General features: G+C 37.3%; 3 protein-coding genes across 10 annotated transcripts; 1 reads left to right on the top strand and 2 right to left on the bottom strand.

Moving 5' to 3' along the window:
• The first annotated feature begins 563 nt into the window (after positions 1–563).
• LOC105053042 (ethylene-responsive transcription factor 1) lies at positions 564–5,181 on the top strand. 2 transcript variants are annotated; one of them, XM_010934045.4, is made up of 3 exons: positions 565–942; positions 3,932–4,866; positions 4,968–5,181. In XM_010934045.4, the coding sequence occupies exons 1-2, from the start codon at positions 672–674 to the stop codon at positions 4,816–4,818; spliced, it is 1,158 nt and encodes a 385-aa protein (XP_010932347.2). In that variant the 5' UTR covers positions 565–671; the 3' UTR covers positions 4,819–4,866; positions 4,968–5,181. The 2 variants fall into 2 exon arrangements, with proteins under 2 accessions (XP_073100194.1, XP_010932347.2); XM_073244093.1 differs by lacking the exon at positions 4,968–5,181 and having other exon boundaries at positions 564–942; positions 3,932–4,867.
• A 4,465-nt stretch (positions 5,182–9,646) lies between these two features.
• On the bottom strand, positions 9,647–17,892 carry LOC105053043 (uncharacterized). The gene is made up of 5 exons (XM_010934046.4): positions 17,744–17,892; positions 14,224–15,114; positions 13,894–14,094; positions 12,253–12,448; positions 9,647–10,039 (listed from the first exon to the last, which is right to left on the bottom strand). Exons 2-5 carry the CDS (start codon positions 15,061–15,063, stop codon positions 9,855–9,857), a joined length of 1,422 nt encoding a protein of 473 aa, XP_010932348.1. The 5' UTR covers positions 15,064–15,114; positions 17,744–17,892; the 3' UTR covers positions 9,647–9,854.
• A 2,068-nt stretch (positions 17,893–19,960) lies between these two features.
• Positions 19,961–26,899, bottom strand: LOC105053047 (sucrose synthase 1). 7 transcript variants are annotated; one of them, XM_010934052.4, is made up of 16 exons: positions 26,556–26,899; positions 25,030–25,169; positions 24,503–24,632; positions 24,251–24,405; positions 23,920–24,112; positions 23,318–23,436; positions 22,989–23,205; positions 22,774–22,869; positions 22,455–22,628; positions 22,102–22,218; positions 21,835–22,001; positions 21,518–21,742; positions 20,992–21,310; positions 20,587–20,831; positions 20,366–20,504; positions 19,961–20,270 (listed from the first exon to the last, which is right to left on the bottom strand). In XM_010934052.4, the coding sequence occupies exons 2-16, from the start codon at positions 25,125–25,127 to the stop codon at positions 20,214–20,216; spliced, it is 2,451 nt and encodes an 816-aa protein (XP_010932354.1). In that variant the 5' UTR covers positions 25,128–25,169; positions 26,556–26,899; the 3' UTR covers positions 19,961–20,213. The 7 variants fall into 7 exon arrangements, with proteins under 7 accessions (XP_010932354.1, XP_073101089.1, XP_029122822.1 ...); XM_073244988.1 differs by lacking the exon at positions 26,556–26,899 and adding an exon at positions 26,428–26,447; XM_029266989.2 differs by lacking the exon at positions 26,556–26,899 and adding an exon at positions 25,618–25,756.
• Between the last annotated feature and the right edge of the window lie 261 nt (positions 26,900–27,160).

Genomic DNA, 27,160 nt, shown 5'->3' with positions numbered 1-27,160 from the left:
CATCATATATCATATTAATGGCGTCTCATCGTCTTCAAAAATAAATGATAGTTATTTGTTTCCAAAAGGATGATATGTAGCTATTCATGACAGTATTTATTTTATAATATAAAAATTATATTTAAAAAAATTTAAATTTTATTGATAATTAGATATATTTTTTGAGAGGTGAATACTACGGAGATTGAATGATAGCTTATGTAGCTGAGTATATTGAAGAAATCTTTCGAACTGAGGAGGGGGTTATTTCTGAATAATTTCAAAATTTTTTATTTTTTAATTCTTTTGATTGTATTATACAAAAATTATTTCAATAAATTATCTAATCAAAAAAAAAAAAAAAAAAATCCGAACTTCAACCATAATTTACCCTAACATCAAGGGGTTTTCACAAAAATCCTTCACCTATATGCCTGGACAAGTACGAGTGTATTTGCTCATTCATTTCATTGGTTTGAACACAAAAATCCATTAAATATTTGATATTTTCCCACCTAAATACAAGTCCCCACCCTTTTCCCTTTCCTAAAACCCATCATTATAAAACCCCACCACCCCTGGTCGCTTCTCTCTCAATCAGAAGCCTCGGCTTCTAAAACTCTCCAAACGGTGTCTGCTTTCCATTTTTCTCATACCGCTTCCAAAGAGAGGAATTTTGCGAGCGCTTGGCGATGTGTGGAGGAGCGATCATCTCCGACTTCATACCGCCGGGGAGGTCCTGGCGGGTGACCGCCGACTGCCCCTGGCCGGATCTCAAGAAGGGCGTCGAGGCGAAGAAGAGCAGGGGGAAGCGCCAGCCGCCGGTGGGGATCGACGATGACGACTTCGAGACTGACTTCCAGGAGTTCAACGACGAGTCGCCGGAGTCCGAGGTGGATGACGAGGCGGAGCTCATCGACGTCAAACCTTTCGCCTACCCATCCAAAACCCCCTTCTCTCGAGGTATCCAGATCAAAAAGATCGGGTTTTTACCATTCCTTTCTCAAAAAGCTGTGATTTTTATCCTGGATTTTGAGAAACTTAGTGCCCCAAGTTCGAAGATGGAAGTGATCGGCTTGTTTTCTTAGCGTTTGAATCTTTTCTTTTCTTTTGGCTTAATCTGTTCTTCTTTATTTGGTTGATGAATGCGATATCCTATAATTAGGTTTTCTTATTTGGGATGGGAAATTTCTTGCGTTAATCAGAAGGAAAAGATGAAATGATCTCTTCCACCCGAGGCACCCACACGAAAAATATCGGATTTTTGCTATTCCTTTCTCCGAAAATGCGATTTTCTCCGAGATTTTAACAGATTGGGTGCTCAAAAGTTTTATAATGTAAATGTCCAGTTTATTTTTCTTCGGTTTTGATTCGTCTTTTCTGTCTAACTTTCTACTGTTTTAGTTGGTCGGTGATGCGAGTTCTTCTAGTCGGGATTTGTTATTGGGTAACAGTTATTATCGAGGCTGATTGGAATAAAAAAGATTAGCTAATTCTCTTCTGCCAGAGGCATCCGGTTGAAAAAAGATTGGTTTTTTTTTATCTCCATTCCAAAAAAGATGCAATCTTTTTCCCGGATTCTAAATATTATATATGAAAATATAGAAGGAGATGGTATTTGTTTAGAATTCGAGCCATTTTCTTTTGTTTCATCATCATCATCTTCTGTACACTAGATGATTGGCGAAATGTGAATTCTACTAATAGGATTTTATTCTGGTCTCATTTCAAAGCCAAAAAGAAGAAAAGGAAAAAGTGTCGTGTTCTGCTCTCTCTCTGTCATTAGTTTTTTCCGTCCCTTTTTCCTTTTAATTAAATTCTTACTTTTTTTTTTATTTTTACTACATCTTTTCCTGTAATTCTTTCTCAAATTTCTTCACTCCATCTTTTTGGAGGAGAGAGTTGTATGCGTGTGGGGAAACTTCTCCACAGAAGTCCCTTGGCATGGATTTTCTTTATAGAGATCAAGAAACATCTATTTTTGTTCATGTTTATTTGCAATCGTATAAATGATTTCTTTATCAAGAAGTGCAGGGAAGTGTTTTTCCCCCTTCTCACAATAAACATGGGATTTTATTCTGTGGCACTCTCTTTATTTCTTTTAAGAGTTTATTTAATAAATTAGCATTTGGGATCTTTATTCCGGGACATTATTAGACCTTGTTCTTCTCAGATCTTCCACAATATTCAAAGGGCTTTCATGATTCCTCCTTTTCCATTAAGTGATTTTTTAGGTTATAACTGGAATTTGCATTGTTCCATTTTTGAGGTCTTGTTCTTTTCAAATCTGAACAATATTTATTTATCATTCTAACTTTCTGTGACACATTTGTATTTGTTATGTTTTATTGTTGTTGTGACATACAATTGTGGTTTGACAATTTCTATTCACACTTTCTTCTCCTTTCTCCTTGGATGTGGCTTAAGATCCTACCACTTGAATGCTCCATGTTGATGATCATTTTCTCAATTTTGACTATGCATCTTCTAGACAGATTTCTGTTTCCTCAAGATTTTTGCTATTGTGTAGGTTCATGTAAACCATTTTCCTTTTCAACATTATGATGTTGTAGTTTCTGCAAAAATTATTGTCCTAGATTTAGACAATGTAAGTTTGGAAGAGTCATGAGATGGAAATTTAGGTCCACTGTGAGATGGTCTAGTGTATGGGTTATAGGGTTCTTTCAAGACCTCAGGACTCCTATAATTTTGTAGGCAATGCTGAATCATCTGTATAAATCAATGCAGACAATCTGTATCTTGTTGATCTTAAGAACATTGGCGGTGCTGAATCATCATTATAAATCAGTGCAAACAATCTGTATCTTGTTGATCTTAAGAAAATAGACGTAGTATTAAGAAAATTATTTCTAGATTTGTAAGTTTACACATTAAAAAATAATAAGTTTTAATGGAGAACAAATGCACATCTCTTGTTGTAGATTGATGAAGATCATCCTTTTTTTTTTTTTGCTTGATTTATTTAGAATTTTAGATCGGGTGTATACCCAATGAATTCTTAGTGATGAGGAGAACAAACTTAAAAGAGGTGTATCGAATAACATCGATGAATTTAGTTCAATTTCTTTTTTTGCTGTTATGATGAAAGTAAAGGTGAGGGCAACTGTTTCTTAGTGTCAATAATTGTCTCATAACTTGTAACTTACCAATATGTGCAGTTCTCAATGTTAAATCTTCCCTTGTAAGTAGACTTTTTCCAACTGCAAGGTAACCTCAGAGAGTCAATCCATGGTTGCTTGCGCTAAAACCCTGACCAAACTGATTTCTAGTTTCATTGGAGACTCCTTTCTTGCCTTGGAGAGTCTTATGGACAGCTGGTTTTTTAACATAGCCATGTAACTCTCTCGATTCAGAGTTGTGCTTCTCAGCTGATCTTGTTTCGATGGGAGAAGGCCCAAGATGATGAAGATGATGTTTTAGTGAAAGAAAAGTTCACTGTAGTCTTTCTTTGTTCAATTTACTTTTTGGGCAGTAGCATTAGGGTGCTTTTTTTCTCCCTTTCTTTTTTTTTTGTGAAAAAAAAAAACTCTAACATTTATTGGTAAGATAAGAAGGAAAACAACTGTCATTTATAAATGTAGACATATTTGCTCCATCATCATGTGGTTCTGCCTTTTCAAATTTTTAATTAATTGTTGAACAGGAGAGCAGTCATGACATAACTGTGTCTTGATGAAAAAGAAAGATTTCTTATGCTCTGGGTTTAGATATTTTGATTCTCATTTTCTAAAACAGAAAATTGTACAATAGGTAAGATGTGTGACTGTTGTTGAAAATTTTTTAATTTCTTATGGTGCATTCAATGTACTTTTGAATGTTTCTTCTCTTAATTTTTGCTCCAGTAAAGAAGATATCCAGGTACTAGAAGGTAATTTGCTTCTTCCTCCAAGTCTTTTGTTCATGTGCTATACTTATTCTACTTGGAGTGCAGATCGATCAACTACTCTGAAGCCTGCAGAGTATGATGGACCTGTGGCTAGGTCAGCCAAAAGAAAGAGAAAGAATCAGTACAGGGGAATCCGTCAGCGTCCCTGGGGTAAGTGGGCAGCTGAAATCAGAGATCCTCGTAAAGGGGTTCGTGTTTGGCTTGGAACGTTTAACACTGCTGAAGAAGCTGCAAGGGCCTATGATGCAGAAGCCCGTAAGATCCGTGGCAAGAAAGCCAAGGTGAACTTCCCTGATGAGATGCGCCCCAGTGCTCAAAAGCGCAGCCAGAAAGCAGCTGCCCCAAGGGCAACCGAATCAAATCAACCTGAGATTCTTAAGTTCAACCAGTCCTTGAGTTACCTGGATGAACCACATCAAGATTTGTACTCTACCTTTGACTTCATTGAGGAGAAGCAGCCCATCAAGCAAGCTGGGAACCTCAGTGCTTTCCCTGCAATAAATCCTGCTCTTCCTACTGAGGGACCTGGGACGAATTTATACTCTGATCAGGGAAGTAACTCATTCGGTTGTTCAGACTTGGGTTGGGAGCATGAGGCAAAGACTCCTGAGATCACATCAGTTCTTGCTCTCATTCCCACAATCATTGAAGGTGAGCAATCTGCATTCCTGGAAGATGGTGCCCCACAGAAGAAAATGAAGAACAATGCTGGTGAGGCGGTGCCACCTTCGGAGGAGAATGCTGCGGTAAAACTCTCCGAAGACATGTCTGATTTTGATTCATTCCTGAAGTTTCTGCAGATACCTTACCCTGAGGAGAGCTCGGATGAGTCAATTGACCACCTGCTGAGCAGCGATGTGACTCAGGATATGAATGATGTGGACCTTTGGAGCTTTGATTACCTGCCAGCTGTGGAAGGCAGCGTTTACTGAGGGATCTCGGATTCTGGCAACTGGTGTTTTGTAAATAAAGAAATAAGTGTAAGCATCCCTACTGATGGGTTTGTTATGTTCATTTGCATGTTTCTTATTTTGCTCTTCTTGAAAAGGTGCTGTGTCTTCTTCTTTTGTTGTTGTTTCAGGAATCAATCATGATGGAGGATATGATGAACCAGACATGTCAGCTAATGAATTTTAATGGAACTTTGGTTTATGCTATCATCTGTAGGTACTTAATCGATGGTTTTAATTCTGTTGTCGTGTGAACTGTTTCAGTTTGAGTACTGGACTTGGGTCTTTTGTGTTGAGGACATGATGGATAATGTTGAAACCTATCAAATTTCTGCTTTCATCGTATGTTTGTCTGTTTTTGCTACGGAAGATGCTTGCGGACATGTTTTTCCTTGAGAGAACACCTTTATATGCTTGGTTTCTCTTGTTGGTTATTTCCTTATGCTGGTTTATTATAAAGGTATTTAGATGCTGGGGAAAGAATTGCTATGAAGCTGCAACCTTATTAGGTTTGTTGGCATTCAGAACCTATGTCAAATCAAAGGTGATGGATTTGGTGCAAGCATGGTGTTTCTCTTCTTTTGCTGGAATCCTGTCATGATTTTTTTGTTTGCCTTCCAGCTATTCCAGAAAGAATTATGGAAATACTTGGTCATGGATCATTGGAATCTCATGATCCACCATTCAAATATTATGATTTGATTTATTTAAAACTTATATCGGTTGGTATTCTGTTATAGAATAAACCACCGACACAAGAACTTAACATATGAAATACTATTTTGGTTGCAATATCGCATCTTTATATGCATTTTTAATATTTTTGTTGTGCATAGTTTATGTTGAAGGTTTTTTAAGAAATATGGTAGATCTAGCGCCACGAGGGTTTGAACCCTAAACCTCTCCTAAGTAGAGAGGGATGACAACCAGCTTAACTAAGACTGGTTCGCATATAGAAGGTTAATATATCTAAGGAATTGGCTATTTAGCTGCAAATTTGTTTTATATGAGAGCATGCAAGTCAGCATTGTACCACTTCGAAAATTTAATTATTGATAATAATCTATGCTGTGATTCATTGATTCAACTTAGGATGAGGAGTTGGCAAGATTGTTGCCTAGTTTGTGGAATGAATGATGAAAGATGTAATCTATGACAATATCTTATGTTGGATATTTTGCACTCAGTCATGGCAGGATCATTTGTTTAGGTGGTGTTTGGTTGCGGAACAAGTGGGGAACATCCCTCTAAATTCTTGCTAAACACCAAAGAATTGCGGGTGAAATAGATTATGTTACAGAGTGGTTTTTTTTTTTTTTATTTGCTTTAATTATCATTTTGCCCTTATGCACACTACTTTTTTTTTTTTTTTTTTAAAGGAGAGGATAATTTGGTGTTGATGATAGAATCCAAATTTTCTCCAGGTTCAGTGCATATCAAAAGCAACTTATTCACTTCATCTATTTTCTGTATGCCTATTCCATGGAATAGGTATATTACTCCAGAAGTGCAAGGGATATCCTCCCTCTGGAATAAAATAAAATGGTGAACATGATGAAATGGTTCCTTCATTCTCAAAGCTATGGTGAGGTGACCTCTCTGGCCCCATTTGTTTGAAGTAAGAAGGATAGGAGGGTAGAAAGGTGGTAAAGCAAATGAGCCCGTGACTATTTTTTTTTTTGTCCCCATGAGACTTGTCGGATTCCAAGTGCAGTGTACCCACTTAATTTGGAGGTTAGCAAGGAGCTATCGGCGGTGTGTACCATGATTGTTGTCACATTTTTATGACCAACTTGGCCTTCCATCCTTATCTCATCCTGAGGTCACCCGACAAGGCTGTGTTTGTTTTATACACTACTACTTACCTTAGATTTTTTTTTTTTTTTCTGGGGAAAGATGCATATCTTTATCCTGACGTGGAGTGTGCACATCCAATATTTTGTACCCATTTCTTCAAAAGGACGGCTTTTTTTTGTTTTTGCTAATCTAAATTTCCTAGTCTTTAGATGGGATTTAATGTCAAAAATCTAATATAACCATCAAAAGATTGTTCCATTAGATTTGACCCAATATGTTCACTTGGCGCCTCCTACTTTTTGATAGAAGGGAAGGTGGAATAATACAAAGGGTGGCATGTTCTACGTAACTTCCTACTTATCTTATTTTCTAACGTGGGGTTCGCCTGGTAATACCAGACCTAACACACCAACGTTCGCTAGGGAACGTTACTTAGAAAACCCCATAACCATCCATCATGACTCAACTTTTGAATTGTAGTCTACAAATTCTAAGAATTAACAAAGTCCGTGATGGTGGTGCTGACTTGGTTGAGTTTTTTTCAACAAAAAATAAGACTGTTTAGTTTAGTGGGATAAATCCCATATCCAACTAAGTCCTTGTATGTGATATGAGAAGAGAGCTACTGGTCTTGTTGTCTTAAGTCCGACACGTCCAACCCCTCCATCACATTGAACATGATAAACATGCGTATGCATGTCAATGTCTCTATCAAAATGTTTCAAGATTTTCTTTTCCGACCAAGTAGCACTACAAGATTATGTAACAATTTTCGATAATGTGCCGTTAGATTATGAATATGTTCTTTTATCATCCCATAGTATTCGTATTATAAATGCATCGATTGAAAACGTGATTAAAAGTTGGAAAATTTTATAAAAAATAATTTTTTTAAAAAATATGAAAAAAAGAATAGAATCATTGAAGAGAGTGATTATTAGTTAAATCAAATGTATCGTCCAATTGATCAGTCCAACCATAAACCAACAAGATCAGACCATCCATAAAACAACACGTATAGTGATAGATGGATATTTTTGTACAAATTGCTTCATGGTTGGACTGATCCATCAGTTCAACGAATGTAGTCCTTTGTGTGAGCAACTTATCTCTAACCTCCCAGGACATGATAAATCATGTTAAAGAAATATTTGTTATCTCTAAAAACTAGGATTAATTGCAGTATTTTATCGGACTTTTGAAACAGGCCTTGGTGAGTCAATGGCAGTTGAGTTACCTATAATAAAATAAAATAAAATTTTGTGACCCAGCTTGACGCCGAGTTACCTATAATAAAAAAATAAAAAATAAATAAAAAGAGAGATCCATTTGTATCCAATTGCGTACGATGAGATCGAGGATCAAAATGAAACTTGCCGTGCCGTACACGTGTTTTGTCGTTATTGGGTGGCTTACGTGGCCTTCGCATCTTTTTGCCTCGAGCTTTCGCCCACCGTATGGGTTTGCGGATACCCGGTTCGCAAGGAAAAGAAACCGGCTGTTTTGCTTGGCTGAAATTTTTATTAAAAAGTACTTGTAATAAATAAAATATGTAAAAAGTTACTGTTCAGGACATCAATTTTTTTTTAAAAAATATATATTTATACCTCTATGCGGTAAGAAGGGATTTAAGGGAATACTTGACTGAATGGATAGGTTTTCATGGACATTGCTTTTATTTGAAGTAAGATGGGTTGGCGATTTTTGTAGAAAAAAGGTTTTCTTATTGAAACTTCTTGGATAAAATTCATTGAAACATCATTGTTAGCTTCTTCATTTTATTAGAAATTAGACTGTCGCATGAGCTCTAGGGGAGCAAGTTGCAGGATGGAAGCATGAAAATAGGGTTATGCATTCTCAATTATCCAAGTTTTGTATGATATTGCTCACATGGATTCTAATTGCTGCTTGAGGTGTAAGCATCTGAAAATGTTGGTTATTTGTATAAGGAAAGCAAGGGAAATTGGAGTCAGAGTCAGGAAAGATGGAATTTTAGTTATTTGCACTGCAATCCTAAATTTGCATTGCTTGTGATATATGAAAGTCCATAAACCTAAGTAGAATCTATCTAATAAAAGCAAAGAGACAACTACCATAATAAAAGGAGAAAAAAAAAAAAAAAAAAAAGAAAGGAAAAAAAGAAACAAAAAACAGTTGAGAATTTAGATTCGAAGTCTTAAATGGTGCATCTCCAAAAATTTATGCAACCAAATAGGTCAAAAGAACGGTACAAGGTTGGAGTGGTTTTAAGGGTGAAATTACAATCTGAGAGGGGGAAAAAAATTAGAGAGAGAGCGAGAGGACTAGTAACAAAAAGTTCACAGAGTTTAACAGTGCACTGCAACCAAAATAGAGTTGGAAAAACCATCCCTGCTTTGTTTCCCATACAAGGAACATTGTTATGACAATAGACTAATGAAGCTGAGCTACATAACCTCATGCAGGCTCTCCTTCTTTCCGACTTACCTCACCTCTCTCAGAAGTGTTCCTTGACTCTTTGTATATAACCAATAAATGGTCTGAATATACCAACCTGAGTTGCTCAATGAGAACTCTGAAATTGTGAGCATGTATTCTTTAATTTCTTTTTACTTCTTTTGCTTTCTGCTGCCTTAGTGAAAGCGTATATTGTACATTAGTTGCTCATTAATGATTATAAAAATCAACCATAGCAAAAAAGAAAAGAAAAGAAAAAAAGAAACAGTATTCTTTATCTGAGCAGTTGCTTTAGTAAATGTCACGATCAAGATACTGAGACAAAATTTCACCTTGTATGGATATACATGAGGCTAGAGCAAGGAAGAGATTTCCAAGAGGAAAGATTATGCACCAAGTAAGATATTATCGTCAAGAAAAACTTGCCTTCAAAATTTGGAGGACAAAAATAATCTTAAGATTAATGCAGTCTTGCAAATAGAACTGGAAATTTCTAAGCTTAAACACAGCAAGGCTACCAGTATGATGATAGAATACAATGGAAGCCCAGAAAAAACACCAACATAGCCAAAAATAATTGAGTGTTCAAGTGTATTTGCATTGAATTTTCTGATATAAATATACAGGGTCATTCTCAGCTCCAATAATGTAAAAATGCAGAACAAGAAGTGCACATTTATGATATTTTTATTGTCTAATTGGCCTCTTTGATGGCTGAAAAAGGCAGAGCATCAACAAGCAATGAAACCCTGAGAAATATTTACAAGAGACCCCATACTGAAAGTTTAACATGTCAGCCTCCAGTAGAGGTCATTCAGAGCAGAATACAACGGCGCAGCAGCTTTAGGTCTCTCTACTGTTCCCAGAAGTATGTCGGTTGTCGTCAGATAAGGATCACCATAGAAGCGCAGATTAGCATCCATCCGTGTCACGACAAGGTTGCCTTCCAATGAGACTCCAATAAAAGCACCTGATATCATCTCAAATAGAAATATAGACATCATACTTACTGCCTTAATATGCAAAAGGCACAAAAATGTCTTACAACTGATGCTTGAAATGGAGACAAAGCGAGTGGATTACTGCAGGATTCAGCAACTCTTATTACAGATTGTACATATATAAACAACTTCCATTTTACAAATGTCAACACCAAAATGAATTCTTTTATGATCTTCCAAACCACTTGTCATCCTCATGGAAACATATGCATGCATAAGGAAACATGTCAAGCACAACAAAACAATCAGCTGGCCAATGAGAACTGTCCAATTTATCCATTCTAGTTGCCAAAGTCAACTGAAGCATTTAAAATGGCAAACATATATCACATATTATTAAGTGGTGTTAAACATTCATTGTCCAGAAAAATGCTCCTACAATATGAATTCACAATAAGATTACAAGCATTCTGTTACTTAAGTACTTTAAACATGGAAAAGCAAAGTTATAGATATTTCCTAATCCAAGGACAAAATTCACAGAAACTCCAGTGCCAATCAGTTACATACACATTTGCTAACTACTAAAAACAATATAAGCATATTAACCATATTAAAATGTAATATCGCATTAGGGCTGCTCAGGCTTTGCCATTGTTAAATGGAAGGGTATTTGACATTAATGCTAGTTCAATGCAAGCTTAACTACAGATGTTCAAACTCGGTCAATAGCCTAATAAGCAAGACTGAAATAGCCTCTTATTGAGCCGAGCCCGAGCTTCTACTTATTTTGGTCTTGTTTCATTAATAAGTGAGCCTCACATGGGGCCTCTTTGGCTTGTTTCCTGATCAAACAAGCCAGTAATCAAGCTCAGCTCAAGCAGCTGGTCGATAGCTTGGCTCGTCTGCAGCCCTAAGAACCATGTGATTTTGGCAAAGATTATAAACTAACAGCTCCAACAGTAACAACAAGAGAAGATCAAAAGCCAAGTCATGTAAGAAAAGAAAAGAAAAGAGAATAAATTTATTAAACTGTTTCTTTTTCCTCATCAGCAAATCATTCGACATGACCAGTACAACAAGAAAATTGAAGGTTATTTCAAGAAAAGACAAGTATCTTAACTTTTAAAACAATTTCCTCATTCGCAGATGAAGTCAAACCCTTAGATTCAACAACCAGATACTTGTTTAAAAAGTCACAGGATCAACCTAGTACTAGACTTGAGGTGCTTTTTGTTTCAAACAAGTTCTACTTTCTAGTCAGCCTCTGGCATACGCCAACCAAGTTATAGAATACAACATCCAGATAATCATGAAATCCAAATATATTACATACATAAAGATAGATGCAATTTCCATGTAAATTATCAAATTCCAGTTAATCCCATAGCACAACATCAAGCTCATGCATCCACTTCTAAAATCATCTTCCATGAGAATGCGCATCAACATCTTTTGGATGTAAGGTGGCAATTTACAGCCCAACCCATTAACCTGAGTTGCAACCAACCTGGTTTAAGCATGCTCAGGTTTGGCATAAATGGGTCCAGATCATATATGGTTGGGTCAACCTGACCTACTTGTTTATTAAATGGGTCAGATTCAGGTTTGAAGTCCTAACTCTTTAACCGTTTTGACTCATTTAAGAGTTGGGTTAGGTCATGACCTGACCTGATTAATACATGTTTAACATGTTTAAGACCCATTTTACCTGATTTGACCCCTTTTTTAAATAGGTTACGCAAAGTTGGTTAGGTTAATTGTTGACTAAAAAAAATTGTGTTCTGGTTTGGATTTTTGACCATGAATAAACAGTCAGGTTCGCATTAGCATATGTTTGGCAACCAGCATCTAACCCAACCCATATCCATCCCAACTCGATTGACGCCCCTACTTGGATGCATGTTGGACAATCTAAACATGTGTGATGTTCCCAGGTTCCCCAATGCGTACTTATCACAAAAATGAGTCAGAAGAAGCAAGAAACAGAAGTAAACAGAAACCATGTCATGTTATGAAGAATGTTACTTATAAAATAATCTCTTGAAAAGCATGATTATGGAGTAGCAAGGGCACAAGGTATACAACGGCAGTTGGATCTTCCTACAAAGACTTTGCCATCCTTGAGGAGCAAAGGGAGCTGTTGTCAATAATGAGTATAAAGGTACATTATGGGTTTTAGAGGGGAGGAGAGTGAACCAATCATTGGAAGTAAAAATGTTGGTTTTTCTGAAAATGATACCTTTGCTACAACTATAAGTGTAACACATTCCAGATCCTTTGTCTCCAGCTCGGAGATCTGCTTCAAAGACTCTCCCAACTGGTCCTGCTGCTGCACTCAAACCTCCCCCAAGGGAAAAATGCATGCGGCTAGTAAATGTCTTGACAGCTTTAGAACCATGTAGAACAATGATGAAGTCCATGAGTTCTCCCCCAATCTGTACAACAAAGCAGATTAGACCCCAAAAAAAAAAAAAGAGAAGAAAAAAAAAGAAGAAAAAGAAGAAGAAGAAGATGAAGAAGCAGAAGTATGATCTTAAAGCCACAGCAACAATACTAAAACTTGAATTCAGATCTCCCTCTTGGATAGCCAAGTTCCAAGTACAGAAACCTGAAATATTGCCATCATCTTCATTGATCGGGAAGTTACAATAAGGACCCAAGTGTTGTCTTCATCATATTAATTACTTCAAGTAGTGTTCTTTTTACAGTCACCCACAAAATCAATTTGTCATCTTATATGCTTAACAACTTACAGTTTCCATGTTTCTAATAGATGTAAGAAAGCTAAGGTCTTCTATCATGCTAACAAATTTGGAACTTCATGAGCAACTTTACGGTAAAGAAAAAATAAGTTACACATGAACAACTTTGACTTTCCATAATCAGACTCTTTACATCTCTTGCCTTAAATATGTATAAAGGAAGAGACAACTATAAATGAGCTAAAAAAAAGGGCAGCCCAGTGCACAAGGCTCCAGCTATTGTGGGGTCTAGGGAGGGTTTGTACTTGCTAAACATTTGGCATCGTATTTAAATTGTCCCTCAAACAAGAAAGCAGCTCTCAACATCAAAACTTGCTAGCCAAATTCTTCATTGAAGTTTTTTTTCTTCTTTTTTAATTTGAACACAGCTTGCTTTCAGTTCCATAAGCATACAGCAGCAAAATCAGTAATTTATATTTCCTTTTCCACCAACCAGTCATCTAGGTTTCATAGCAGGGCACTCTCTTGGCTGGAGATGATACCTGGCCATCAAATCAATTCCAACTCAAATCATCAAGAGTGGTTTGATTAATAAAGCCAATCCCATATAGATGGTAGAAGGCCTCAAGGCATGAGAGTTCCCTAGCGCACAAGTTAGCTTAATAAAAGTTTTCTAAAATTTTACCTTCCATGGATAATCCTCCAACTCTCACATCTGTATATATGAAATCAGATATAAAAACCACAATTCAAAGCAATTATGTTTAACATGTCAACTAGCTCTTGAAAGTATGTAGCACATTATAAGGCTTTCACGCATGTATATGTAATGTGTCAGTCTATTATAGAGCCTTATGCAGAAGACCATCAGGCACCTACATTTTTGTCATTAGGTAAGGGAACAATATTCTTGATTTATGTATAAAGAAACAGCTTCTCTCATCTTCCTGTATGCTCGTCTAGATTCCAATCAAATTTTGCACTCTCACTTCTATCAAAACTTCCTAAAATGAAGCTTTATTAATAAAAAAAAAGAAAATTCCCAACATTTTATCTTTGTGACAACCTTATCAGTTATATGCACTGATATGGAACCAGATTATAAACACCATTGAGAATAATATACCAGAAAAGAGAAGTGGATGAAAGAAAACAAATGTATCTTATCCCATGCCTACCTGCGCACCCCATCCTAGACCAACAGAGAGAATTGCAGATGGTGCAGACCATGACCCATCTGACCTTCGAGCAACTACTAGACCTGTTCCTAATTTGTAAGTAAGAAGTGCACCAGCCTTGGCAACTGTCAGAATAGCTAGTCCTTTTGCTCCTTTTAGGACAGCCAGAGGAATAGACTTCTCAGGATTCAATCTAGCAACCTGTACTTCAAAAGTCAGTCAGGCAGAAATCAAAACAATGACATCCAGATTGAGATTAAACCAAAGACCGATTCCATTTGTAAAACTAAACAAAATGATAAAAGAAAGAATGGATGCAGAAAAATGCACCTGGCTATAACTCCTTAAAGTGTTTGCTGCTTTATATATCTCATGTTCCATTGATAAACCCACAGGCAAATTTAACCACCCTCTTGTGGATGTCCAATCCATAACATCATGTTTTGCTGACTGCATGGCATTACTAATAGAGTTAATCAATATTCCTTGCAAGGGATCCAACTTATCATAACAGGCATCACACACTCTCTGAGGATCTCGCTCTTGGAACTTGACAGGCAACAAGCATCTTCCTTTCGTGCATGCTCTACAGAAAACACCTCCACAGAATCGGCAGTGATGCCTTCCACGGGTAAGGGCAGTGAAAGGAGAAGTGCACTGCATGCAGACTGTAGTATAACTATCTGGAAGCCACTCTGGAGGTTCTGCTTCTAGTACATCCCTATAAGCACCATAGTTAATGGCTTCTGTCTCAAGCAATGGTGGTGCACTCGGTATGTACACTGAGGGATGTAAGAAACTGTCTCCATTGCTTTCAGATCCCAAAAATGTTGTACTAGAAATTTGACGTGGTTGAACAATGCCATGTCCTTTGCTCCTCCCAGTGAGAATTGCAACTATCCCACCCAAGACATTTTTCAGGTTCACTTCAGGGTGTGCTTTGGGCTGTGGAGAAATGCAAGACTCTTCACCCGAATCATATCCATCAAGAAAGTCATTCTCATCCCTTAACTGATAAGGATCTCCTTGTCTTAAGGATCTATGCCCCGATGAGAAAGCCTTTTTCTTGGGGACACTCCAGAAATCAGATTGGAAGTCTTCCTCATCATGGCTTTCTTTATCAAGCTCAGAAAATGAAGGATATGAAACTATATCTTTAGATGCTGCCATCCATCTATTTGATACTTGAAGGCTTTCAAGTTTCAATAGACACAACTCCTCCTACAGTTCATACCACAATATTTATTCATTAAAGCAAATATGCAAAGAAAGACCAGGACCTAAGAGTCCCCTTATTTGGTCTAAGCTCAGTGAAGAATGACAATATGACATGATACTGCACAAGTTTTAAACAACAAAACCCCAGCTGGAATAAATGCTCATTGGTATATCTATCGCTTTTCATCCTTCCCACAAAACATATTCATTTTTATCAAAATAATTAAAACAAACATCTATATAGACTGAAAGAAGAAATGCCATTACAAGGAAAGAAAAAAACTTATAGCAGCGAGTACCAAAATTCACAAATTTCTAAGTAGCCCCAAACATATCAGGCACCAGAAACGGTTATGCTGCAACACACTCACATAATATGCTTCTAGAGGTCGAGACTAAGAAATCAAAAGAACTGCTGAAGAACTAAATAAGACGAGTACACATTTTAGTGTCCAACAGTTAAGATGAAGATTCTTCAACCAAATTATGATAATTCAATAGAATAAGTAGAAACAAGTGCACAGGTAATTCAAATTTTGAAAAAAATACTCAAAAAGCTATCACCAAAACTTTCTGGCGACAAAATAATAGGAAAACAGTACAAGATTCAGTTAATTTTACCCAAGAAAATAGCAGTATTTTTTTTTTCTTTCAATACTGAGATCCATAACTATCACATCCAACTCAACGAGGTGCAATTTTAAGCGTCCACAGACATAATCATAATAAAATGCTGGAAAAGGAGAAAAATGAAGTTAAACTCATACTTTTTTATTTTTAAAAAAAATTTTGGACTTTAGGAATATTCTTCTATCAATTTTTGTTCCCAAAGTACCCTATTATGGCCACTAACAAGAAACAAACAACATCCGCTGTATGGGAATATCATCTAATCCCGTGATTATATCGGGTAAGGCTTAAGTGATATCAAGCTAGCGCCATCATGATGCCAGCCTCCAATGAACTGCACTCATTTTGGAGTGACAAGGCTCCAATAGATGACAGATGCCCCTCAAATTACAAGTTGCCTGCTATTATATTTTCCCAAACTTTAGCAGACAGGTGTCAATTTGAAGCCATTACATCTTACTTGGTGCTAAATTAAGAGATAGAAGAATCTTGGGTTGCTACCTCTGTGGTATGTAATCCATTCCTGATTATCTTTTACCATCACCAAACCCCCCCCCCCCCAAAACCCCCCGGGGTGCCCCCAAAAAAAGCAAAAAGGAAATAGGAAAAAAGAAGTTCCAATCCCAACTCTCCCTTTCTGAATTGGAACACTTATGCCTCCTCTCTTTCAAACCCCGAATACTGCCTCTCTCTCCCTTTTTCCTTAAAGCTGCTAATTTTTTCTTACATAATTAAAAACATCAAATATTCACTTAACATCAAGAGTGCATGAACATTCATTTCCTAATTTAAAATTTCTCCCCACACATCCTTCCTTCGTACAGCTCCTTAATCATGAAGATGCTCATCTAATAAGAGAGTGGAAAATGGAAACACGATACAAGAAAGCTTTTTAAAATCTGCTATCTTGATGGGTGGCCATTACCGAGATTAACCAAGATCATGCTTTGTATTGGCTGTTGGTATGTTGACAAAATTTGGACCAAAAAAAAAAAAAGTGATCTCCATAGATCTCACTAAGGCATGAGAATTGACATATCAGAGTATTGGTTGATATTTTAAAACGAGATTGATTACTACTTTAGGGCATTGGATTTAATTTTAATATTTAAGACTTTTAAATATTTTAATGGATATATTGATGTTGTATATCTCGATGTCTTGAGGAAAACCTTAGATACGAGGCACAAAGAGCTGCATCAATGCACCACATATGTCTTCTATATTATTAAGAGGCTTGGAATCAGTTGATTGTCACCTAGAAAAAAGAATTTTAAAAATTCATAGTATTTTCATTTTATTTTTACAGATCCCTTTTCTTAAAAGATATTATTCTCTTATAGTTCTTTCACTAATTTTGCCTTTGTAATATTATACTGTTGCATGAAGTTTATTCCCAAATATTAACTAAAAAGATTGGAGCTTATGATAAAATAATTATTTTTATTTCAATGTTTTTTTTTTTTAGTCCAACATGAACATGCTTGTGGTATATGGTCAACACTGCTAACCATGGATCGTCACACATTTAAATTACATGGTTCTGTCTCTTTCACTCCTAACATATTGCAGTTCCATCAAAGATCATTTCCCATTCAGTCTTCTCAAACTTCATCTATTCCAGATCTTCCCAATCCTCACCTTTCTTAAGGTTGAAACTATTAATCTAAATAACAAGACAAGCAATTTTACTACATCTAATAGCTTCCCCCTTCATCAGAGGAAACGACCCTAATCAAAAACAAAAAAAGCTCCAAGTTTTCATAATTTCTTTTTCTTTCCTTGCGATCTATAAACGAAAACATGAAGAATATCAATATATACCATCTAAATAACATCTAAATCCAAGCTCCACGTGGTCCCTAGGATTCATGAACACCCCCCCCCCCCCCAACCAACAACAACAAAAAAAAAAAAAAAAGAGAAAAAACATTGACAAAGAGCGATATAATCGAACTAAATTCGAAACAAGAAAGGAAAGAACTTTTTACGAAAATCTAACCTTCTTGATGCTTCGGATGCCCAAAAATGATCAACGAATTCCAAAAGATTCAATATTGGATGAAGCTCGAAAGGACGGATGGAGAGAAAAGGAGAGGATTTTTTTTTTTTTCAACCGACGGAGGGAAGAAACCTAAAAAAGACACGGCCAACAAGAATTCCAGATAGACCTCTACAAGGCTCCATCGGATCTGGTAGGTTTAAGAGAAACCCGTTGTTATGCTTACCGGACCCGATTCTCTAATTTCGACTCGATCCGAAAACGACCCTGCTCTTCTTTTACACGCTCCGCCGGGCCGCCACTGGGGATATAAGTCTCTCTCTCACAATTGTTGCGATTAATTGAAGGAATGTGATGGGTTCGAATCCCAATTTCTTGTTTTATATGTGTTCGATGCGGTAAACGAACATGGTGGAAGGGGGTGGGAGCTAAAGATCCGATTTTTATTCATCAAAGCTTGGGAATTCTCTAGTCCGGTGTGGGATTTTGGTGTTTTCGAAGGCTAATGCTGGTAAAACATAATAAGGTGATGCTACACATCTTATTAAACTACAAGTAGCGAACTGGTTTTCTTATCTGCAGAGATTTGATTTCCATGTGTGCTTCAGTGACAACCATCATCCCAAATTTAAAAGATGAGGCAAGATTTCTGGTTGGATCCTTTTTCATCACAAGTAGATTTGCATGTCCTTATTTTTGTTTGTCTTATGGTGGCATTTCACCCTCCTTTTGTTCAAAATCTCTTACCGGTCCAATTGAAGTCTTTCATTGAGCTTTTCCTTCCCGAGCACTTCTGGGAGGCTTCTTTAGATTTTGAGTTGACTGGATTTGAGACAGTGATTTAATGGGTTTTACCCTTTAAATTACTCTGATATTGTGGAGAGAAACAAGAAAGTCGAGAACTTTGAGTTCGAGTCTACTACCCACATCAGACAAAAGTATGCAACAGGTTGTTGACGTTGAGGCGCAGCCCAGTTCCGGTTGCCATTATCTGAGGCGTCGCGCACAGTTAGTATTCATTTCAATTTTTTTGGAGTCTTATGTATGTATCTAATGTTAGCTTCTTGCTTTCGTACTGTATGATGAATGAGAAAGGCATGGAAAATTCTTAACAGCAGCATTTGAAAATCTCTCTCTCTCTCTCTCACACACACATAAATTTATGGTGAGACTCTGGACATCGTCCTTGATGTTTGTGTGCGCCCAGAGTGTTGAAGAACAGACTTCATTTGAGTTCTAGTTAGACACAACTCGATCACCGCTGCCGTGTCCTGATTACCTGAATTGAGAGCAGTTGTGAAAGTGGATGTGGATGTCGAAGCAGGGAACCGAAGCTCGAAATAAGTTCAGTTAAGGTGCACTTAGGACGTGTGATTCTTGAAAGATTTTATGGCCAGTGTCATCCTAAGTAGAAATTAGTTGGAAAGCTGTTGTTGTCTCATAAATTAGAGAGATTGTACCATGCACAGCATGCACTACAAGGTGGTGCATGCTACCGATCACAGCAGCTCAATTTTGTGGATCTCATTCATCAAATGCCTAGCTTGATATACCGTTACAAGAACAAATAATTATGATCGATGGCATGCACCGCCATATGATGTATTCCGTATAGGATATAATTTCTCCATGAACATCTTGATTGAGTTTACAGAAAGTAACATATCCTAGTGATTGAGACCACATAAAATAACGGGTTTAAGCTTGTGGTTGGAGTGTAGAAGCTTGAGAGCCCAACTCCAAGTTCCTTTTATCCCTTGCCAGGTTTCGATGCTCTCCTTCAAAGTTCAGCATGCTCTAATGAAATATGATTTACATGCGAAGGTACTCAAGGTTTGCAGATGATAAGTTTCAGCTTCCATCGGCATGAGATTGTTGTGGATGGGAGCAGCCTACTAAGTTGGAAAAAGGAGATATTATAATAAGGACACCCATGTTCAACTGATGGGCATTTGGTCTAGTGGTATGATTCTCGCTTAGGGTGAGAGAGGTCCTGAGTTCATTTCTCGGAATGAACCGACTATTTTTTTCCCCCTGACACTTTCTTTTTTAAAAGACAAAAAGGAATGAATCATAATTCACTAACGCCAGTCCACCTCCCCTTTTCACTCCTTCATAGGATCCAACACACTATCAATACAATCTGGGTTTTCCTGCAGTGATTATAGGGCTCATCTCCTGGTTATCTCATCTCACTTCTCTAACTGTTGCATAATATTTGGCTAGTTTCCTACCTTCACCACCTCCATAGGTGCAGATACATAAGGTGCATATAAAGTTTTTTGTATCAACTTTGACAATAAGCCTTCTATTTGAGAATTATCACAGAGTTGTTCATACTTGTTACATGCAAAACAAGCCCTTGCAACAATGATGCTAATCCAAAAAGAAAAATGGTGCTTATCCAGAAGAAAGGACTAAAAGGAATGAATCCCAAATGACTAATGCCAGAGTCTACCTCCCCTTCTCACTATTTCGGTCCATTGGTAATGGTCTCTCCATCAACAGCCAATGGAACAGAATGTGCCTGCATTGGACATCACAGCAAAGAAGAATCATTTGATCAACAACTCACTGAAAAATATACATGAATATCAGATGTACTTAAAAAGATGAACCTACCAAGTGACGATATTTGAGGGCATAAAACATCTCAAGGTAACGACGGGTCTCTCGCCTTTCGAGCTTTGAGACATACTTCCAAAACCCATATACACCAGCCAATGTCATCAACCTTTCAGAATATAGCTTCCAAGTGTACCTAATATTATAACAAGCTTCAGATCTCATTTGAATTCAAGAGACTCAATATGGAAAAGTACTGCATGAGGCTTAACACTTACTTCTCTTCAATTCGCTTCAGCCCTCCTTGTGAAATTTTGTTCCAGTGGGTGGGGTCTTCCCTACATTTCTCAAAGAAACTGACCAAAAGCTCTGCAGCTTTGTCTCCCTGGTAAGGATCAATGTGGAAGCCAGAAACACCATGAACTATGATCTCTGCCGGCCCTCCATTGCATGTTGCAAATGTCGGCAGGCCACATGTCATGGCTTCAATGACTGTCAGCCCAAATGGTTCATAAAAGGCAGGCTTAAGCAAGAGGAAAGAAAAAACATCAGTGAAACGCTCATAGGATTGTTTACTTAATTTGGTAGCATGGAGAGCTCTAAAAGTGCCACAATTAATGGCTCATAACTCCACTATCTAATGAATTGCTGTCAAATATTTGTTTTAGAGCAGCATGATAGACCTGTATAAAGGCTCCTTTGGTATCAGCAATGTAGCGATACAGCTCCCCGTTGCGAACCCTGTTCATCTGGGCAGAGATCCATCGGATCTGGCCATTCAATTTGTACTCCTCGATGAGCCTGTGCATCTTCTTTAGCTCTTCTTGTTCCTCAAGATCCTTGGATTCCTTCCCATGGTCACCAGCCACAACAACAAGGTTGACCAGTTCCCTCAGACGGGCATTCCTTCCATATAGCTCAACTAGACCTGTTATGTTCTTCACACGGTCCAATCTTGCCATCGAGAAGACTATAGGCTTTTTCCGATCATTCAACACAAACCTGCAAGAATCTCCAGGTCAGTTACCATAGAGTAAGAAGAGGAGATTTTCAAAAAGAAGTGACAAACATTAGATGAAAAGAATTCAAGAGATGTTTGCTAACAGGAGATGTTTGGAAACAAATGAGAATGTTAGATGAAAAGAATATTTTAGTTTCTTTAAGAAAGAGGATGAATAAAGAACTTGACAGACGTTAGGAGGTCATTACTTGTGTTCAGAGTTCTCTACAGAACTGAAAAGGAGCTCCTCAATTTCAGGGTGGAGAGAAGTCAATCTCTTAACCTCCTCCATGTAAGGGAAGTAAATCAACGCATCAGCTCCAGGTGAGACAATGTTGAACTTTGGATCAAACGCATCAATTCCATGAACCACTCGGTAGAGCCCAGGGAGGGTAAATGCAATGTGAGACTCATACTGCCCCACAGTGTCCTTGCTGATATAACAGAGATGTTTGAAAATATCAGTTCCATTTTATAAGAAATTAGTGTAGTAAAAGCATGATCAAACTCATCATGGAAACAGTACCTTCCAGCAATCTCTTGGTAAGTACTGGTGATAATGAAATCAGCATGATTCATGGCAATTAAATCAGCAGTAAACTGGCAAGAAAAATGGTACTGGTTCTCAAATTTTTTCCAGTATATATCTGAATTTGGATACTTTGTCTTCTCCAAGGCATGGGCAATAGTACACTGCACACCAAAGGACACGCCGACAGATCAAATAACAAGGGTAAATAACTCGAGCAGTCTGGTTGCAGAAAGGAAAATAGAAAGATCACTAAGTACAAACCTGAGTAACTCCTAGTTTATGTGCCAGCAAAGATGCTACTAGGTTTCCATCACTATAGTTTCCAATAATGAGATCTGGAGTTGCGTGGAGTTCTCCAGCCAGTTCATTTGCAACATCCTATCCACAAAACAGTAAGAACCTCATAAATTTGCAGATATTTTTATACAGAAAGAGTGATGCAAAATAAACCATTGGATTTCATAAATCAGTTTATCATGCTCATATATTTCATGGATATGCATGTCAGCATCAAAAGAACCTCAAAACTTCAAAAGTAGGCCTTTAAGTACATTAGGAATAACATCTAGTGCCAATAGAAAAGATTAGTAAAATCAGATGAATGAGATATTTACCTCAGCATAAGTTTCCAGGTAAGGCCATACATCAAAACGCGAGATCCATTTACGAAGGATTCCCTTTTCTGTTCTAAATGGAACCCGCAGAATGTGTGTGTGCTCTGTGCCGAGGACTTTCTCAAGCCGCTGACCGCAAGTGGTGCCTACTGCATCAGGTAGTAATCTAGTCACCTGTCAGATAAAATAGCAGTCTTAGAAGAAGGCTTTCATGGTACCAAATACCAATGCTCACCATATCCTTGATATTATTTTTCCTTGAAGTAGATAGAATCAACTAACTTAATAATAGAACCATCAGAAAGTATTTCAAACTTACAATAAGAATTCGAGGAGTGATATTGATGCCTTGCTGCTTTATTCTAAGAAGCATCTCGCTCTCTAGTGCACGAACTTGATCCAAAATATAGACAATCTGCAAAAAAAAAAAAAAAAAAAGCATTTATAGAAGAAAAAAGGTTTATAGAAGAAAAGGCCACCAGAAGAGGTGAAAATTTCTTCCAAACCATGTCAACTTTTGTTCAAGTATTCTACCTGGCCCCCGGTGTCGGGGTATCCCAAAACATTAGCTTGGGCAAAGTAACCATGTGGAGATAAAATGACAACATTAAACACCATAGGAATTGTCCCAAGAAATTTCTCTAGGGTACAAGGATCCGGTGCCTCAAGAAGATCATGGAGTAGATGAATTGTCTCGCTTACATGCTGTGCAGTGTCACCCCAACCCTTTTCCAAACCAAGCTCTTGAAATCTAAACATTATTCAAATGGGAAACAATCCAGATGGATATGGCGTTATAATTAAAATCTTATATAACTATAAACTTATTAATAATAATAGAGAGCAAATGTACATAAAATTACCGGTGATTGAACTCTGAATAAGGAGTGTCTGCTGGGATATTCAATAGATATTCCTCTGCCTTCCTCAGTGCAGCTTGGAGAGCACTAAGGCTTTGTACTCTATCATTTAACATCATCTTCTGCATGACAAGATCAAAAATTAAGATAGAACTATAGCTCTTATTTTTCTCTTTTCAGTTTCTCGGGGCAGAGGACTAGCAGCCATTTAAAACAATATTCTTATGAAACTTCTAAATATTTTGATATTTCAGATTGCATATATATTTTACGCGTCTGATTAGATGTTACATGACCACTTCTGGATCTTTAGGATTAGAATAGTTTAAATTTCTTGATCCAAGTTACCTTTTCATAATTAAATTCATGACAGGCATTTCCTCCTGATCATTTTAAACCTTAAACATTGGTTCAATTTTTTTTATTCCAGATATAATAAGATCAAGGGAACTGTTTCTAAAAGTGTAACAATTTTAAAAAGGTCTAGATTCAGTTTTTAAGAATAACATTCACAGAAATAACATGGATAGATATTAATAACTTCAGACAACTGAAGAAAATGGGGAAAAAAGAATGATGCCATATCAGGTTAGTTGATGGCTTACCATTCCCTTATAATTGTGTGCCTGGAGAAAATTAAGCAGTGGGTACATGCTTTCTTTGTCATGAAACATTTTTGAAGAGAGGTGACGATTAAGGAATTGCACTCCATTACCAATAGATTTCGACAGTGAAGGCCGAGGAAAGGAAGCATTGAATGGTTCAAAGTCCAACTCCAACACAAAGTTATCCTGGTTACTAGAGGGAGGGAGGGGAAGGAAAGAAACAGAAGCAATTGGTAATAAGTTATATAGGAGTAAAATTAGAAATATACACTTAAGATAGAAATTTCTGATGATTTCTCCACAGTTTCAACTTCTAAATTATATAGCCTACCCTCCTCCATTCACAAGTTGCTCCTTAAACTGCAAGTATTCAGATACAGTCAACTCCTCCACAGCCAGTTCACTCACATTAACTTGCAGATACTCCCAGACACCGGGCCTTGGACGAATAGCAAGAGCAACCCAGGGTCGTATGACAATCGCTTCCTGCATCACATTAGCAAAGCAGAAATTTTACTACAAAAATCCAAAACTATAGTGAAATTAGAACTAGTATCTTAGCTATGATCTATGAATAAACCACCTGCGCAGCTCTCAAAACACTTTCAAAGACTCCATCTTTCAGTGCTTGCCTCTCTCCCTCGGAGAATACAGCTTCAAACTCGGCAAGCAACTGATGAGGTTGCAGCATTCCCCTTTCCTGGTTAACAAACCTGCCGCAAGTTGAAAACAAACATGACCTCAACAAAAATAAAAAACAAACAATCTGATATAACACAGTTAGCCCACTAATGAAATGTTCAAACCACAGATACTACAATGGAAATCAATTTCCATTATCCAACATTATTCATAGTATCACAAAACTTGAGTTTAGGAGGCTAGAAAGGATTAAAGTCCTCTAAATAATATAAGCAACAGAAGGGATGTTGATAATGAAACCAAAAAGCCTAAAAGATAAAAATTTTCCAGCAGTTTTTGGATGTATGTGAAACTGGCACATATAAAATGGTTCATTTGAGTTGTATTAAAACAAAAAATATATAAAGATGCTACATGAAACTTGGACAAATTGATTATGCAAGTTTAGAAACACAATTGATCCAAGACCTTGAAAAGAGGGCAAACAATTCGCTTGGATGGGCAGAGAGAGAATCACTAAGATGATCCCGGAAACTATGGATGCGAGTCAACTTGTGCTCGGCCATGGCTTCTCTTCCTATCTCCTTTAAGCCTTAGAAGGGCCCAAACTACAAGCAAGAAGAGGAGAAGTTAGCACCACGTATTTAAATCCTGGATACAAAACTCTCCATTACTAGAGCTTGCAATAATTGACTAGGAAGTTAGATCAGACCACGTAGCAGAACAGCTAGAAATACACAAATCTCAGATCTTCTATACCGGCCTATCCACAAAACTAGATCTCTTGATATAGATCATTACTCACATACCTAAATCCAATGTTCAAATAAGAGAATACTGAGAAGACTTAATACTTTAAATCAGAGTGATAAACTCCAATGGTACAACCTCTAGGGTGGCATGCAAATCACTTGTAACTTAAAAAAAAAAAAAAAAAAAGGAGGAAAAAAAAAACTCCAAAACTATGAATACCGACTTCAGAAGTTTGGATATAAGGATAAAGTTTAAGAAGTCTCTCATCATAATTATTGCGGCAAATAAGAAGCAAACTCTTACCAGACAAGAAGGGAGGGAAACAATTAGAAGGAGAGGATAGATTTAAGACAGAGAGGGAATGAGAAATATATAGCATAACCGCTGAAGTAATCAAAGAACGTTACACATGGATAAGGTCAAAGGGGAATAAGCATCCCACTGCGTACACAAAAAAGAAGATGTCTTTAGTAACTTTTCCTTTTTATGAATTTGGACAAGTTCAGAACGGATCAGCATGTAACCAAAAACAAACTCTCTTTTCCCTTTTTTTCCGGCAAAAGAGAGGTCTTCTAACTTTCAAACTTCCGAAACATCCTAGAAAAATTATTTAAGACAAAGGAAAGGAAATTTTCTTCCTAAAGTTGGAATTCCTTTATTCTCTATTACGCCGATAGATTCAACAAAGTTTTGGTTAGATTTCAGTATGGGATTAGAAAAATGTCAGTTTTTTGAGTGGAAAATTCGTACACTAAGAAAGGAAAAAGAAGCAGGAAACTACATTAGAAATCATGTTTTGCCGGATTTTTAGAGAAAGTTTGGGGGACAAACGTTTGTGTTTTATTAAACAAGCAAAGAATGGAGTGATCGAACAGAGCGGCAACCTGGAGAACACAGAATTTCTATTGGTAATTAAAAAACATAAAAATCCAAGTTTTCCAAGGGAACCAAAAAAAAAAAAAAAAAAAAAACAGACATCAACCAGAAACTCATTCAAATGAATTGCATGCCGTGATCAAACGGAACTACTCCAGTTTCCCATCAAGATGATAGCTTCGTCTACTCCCAACAGAAAAAAGACACGTTTTTTCTGTACGAGAAAGCGACATTTACCTCCAGAGGAACGCAACCAGAGTTCAAAGCCCCAAAACACTCCGAAAGCGAAACAGGGGAAACGGGAACAGAGCAAGGAACGAAGATAAGAACGAAAGAAAGAACGTAATGGTGGAGAGATCGAACACCTTTATCAACGCGGAAGGGAGGGGATAGAAGAGTACAGGTGGGCTCCACTTCCAGCCACTGTTCCTCGACGGGCACCAACGAGAAGAGAGGTAAAGGAGACGTCCCTTCCGCGAAGACTTCCTTTCGTTGCTTCATCTCTATCCTTGTGGTCGTCCAAAGCCGCTTTCGGCCATGGCTCCGGGTTTTGCTCACTTTTTTCCACGCCATTTCTTGACTCTTTCTTTCTTCTCTCTCTATCGATCTTCTTCTCTGTCTACGGATTCGAATTTTTCTTTCGTTTTTTTTCCCCCACTCCACTTCTTCTCCTGATTCGGTCTTGAGATTCCATTCTTTTTGACGGTTTTTTCTTCCCCACTCCACTTCTTCTCCTGATTCGGTCTTGAGATTCCATTCTTTTTGACGGTTGGACTCTGCTTCTTCGTCGACGAAATGCTCCCCGGCTTCAAAGCTGGTGGCTTGCAATTTTTTCCCCCCATGGGATAGACTTTGGTTGAGTTTTTTTTTTCTTTTTTTTTCTTTTTTTTCTTTTCAGAAAAAACATGAAATGGACGTTAGAATATCTAAAAGATCTCTTTTAATTTTATTAGCTTTTACGTTCGAATCT

This window comes from Elaeis guineensis, chromosome 10 (genome assembly GCF_000442705.2).
Source record: "Elaeis guineensis isolate ETL-2024a chromosome 10, EG11, whole genome shotgun sequence".
Lineage (NCBI taxonomy): Eukaryota > Viridiplantae > Streptophyta > Magnoliopsida > Arecales > Arecaceae > Elaeis > Elaeis guineensis.
Note: the sequence above shows the minus strand (reverse complement) of the source record. Positions and strands in the feature narration are given on the sequence as shown.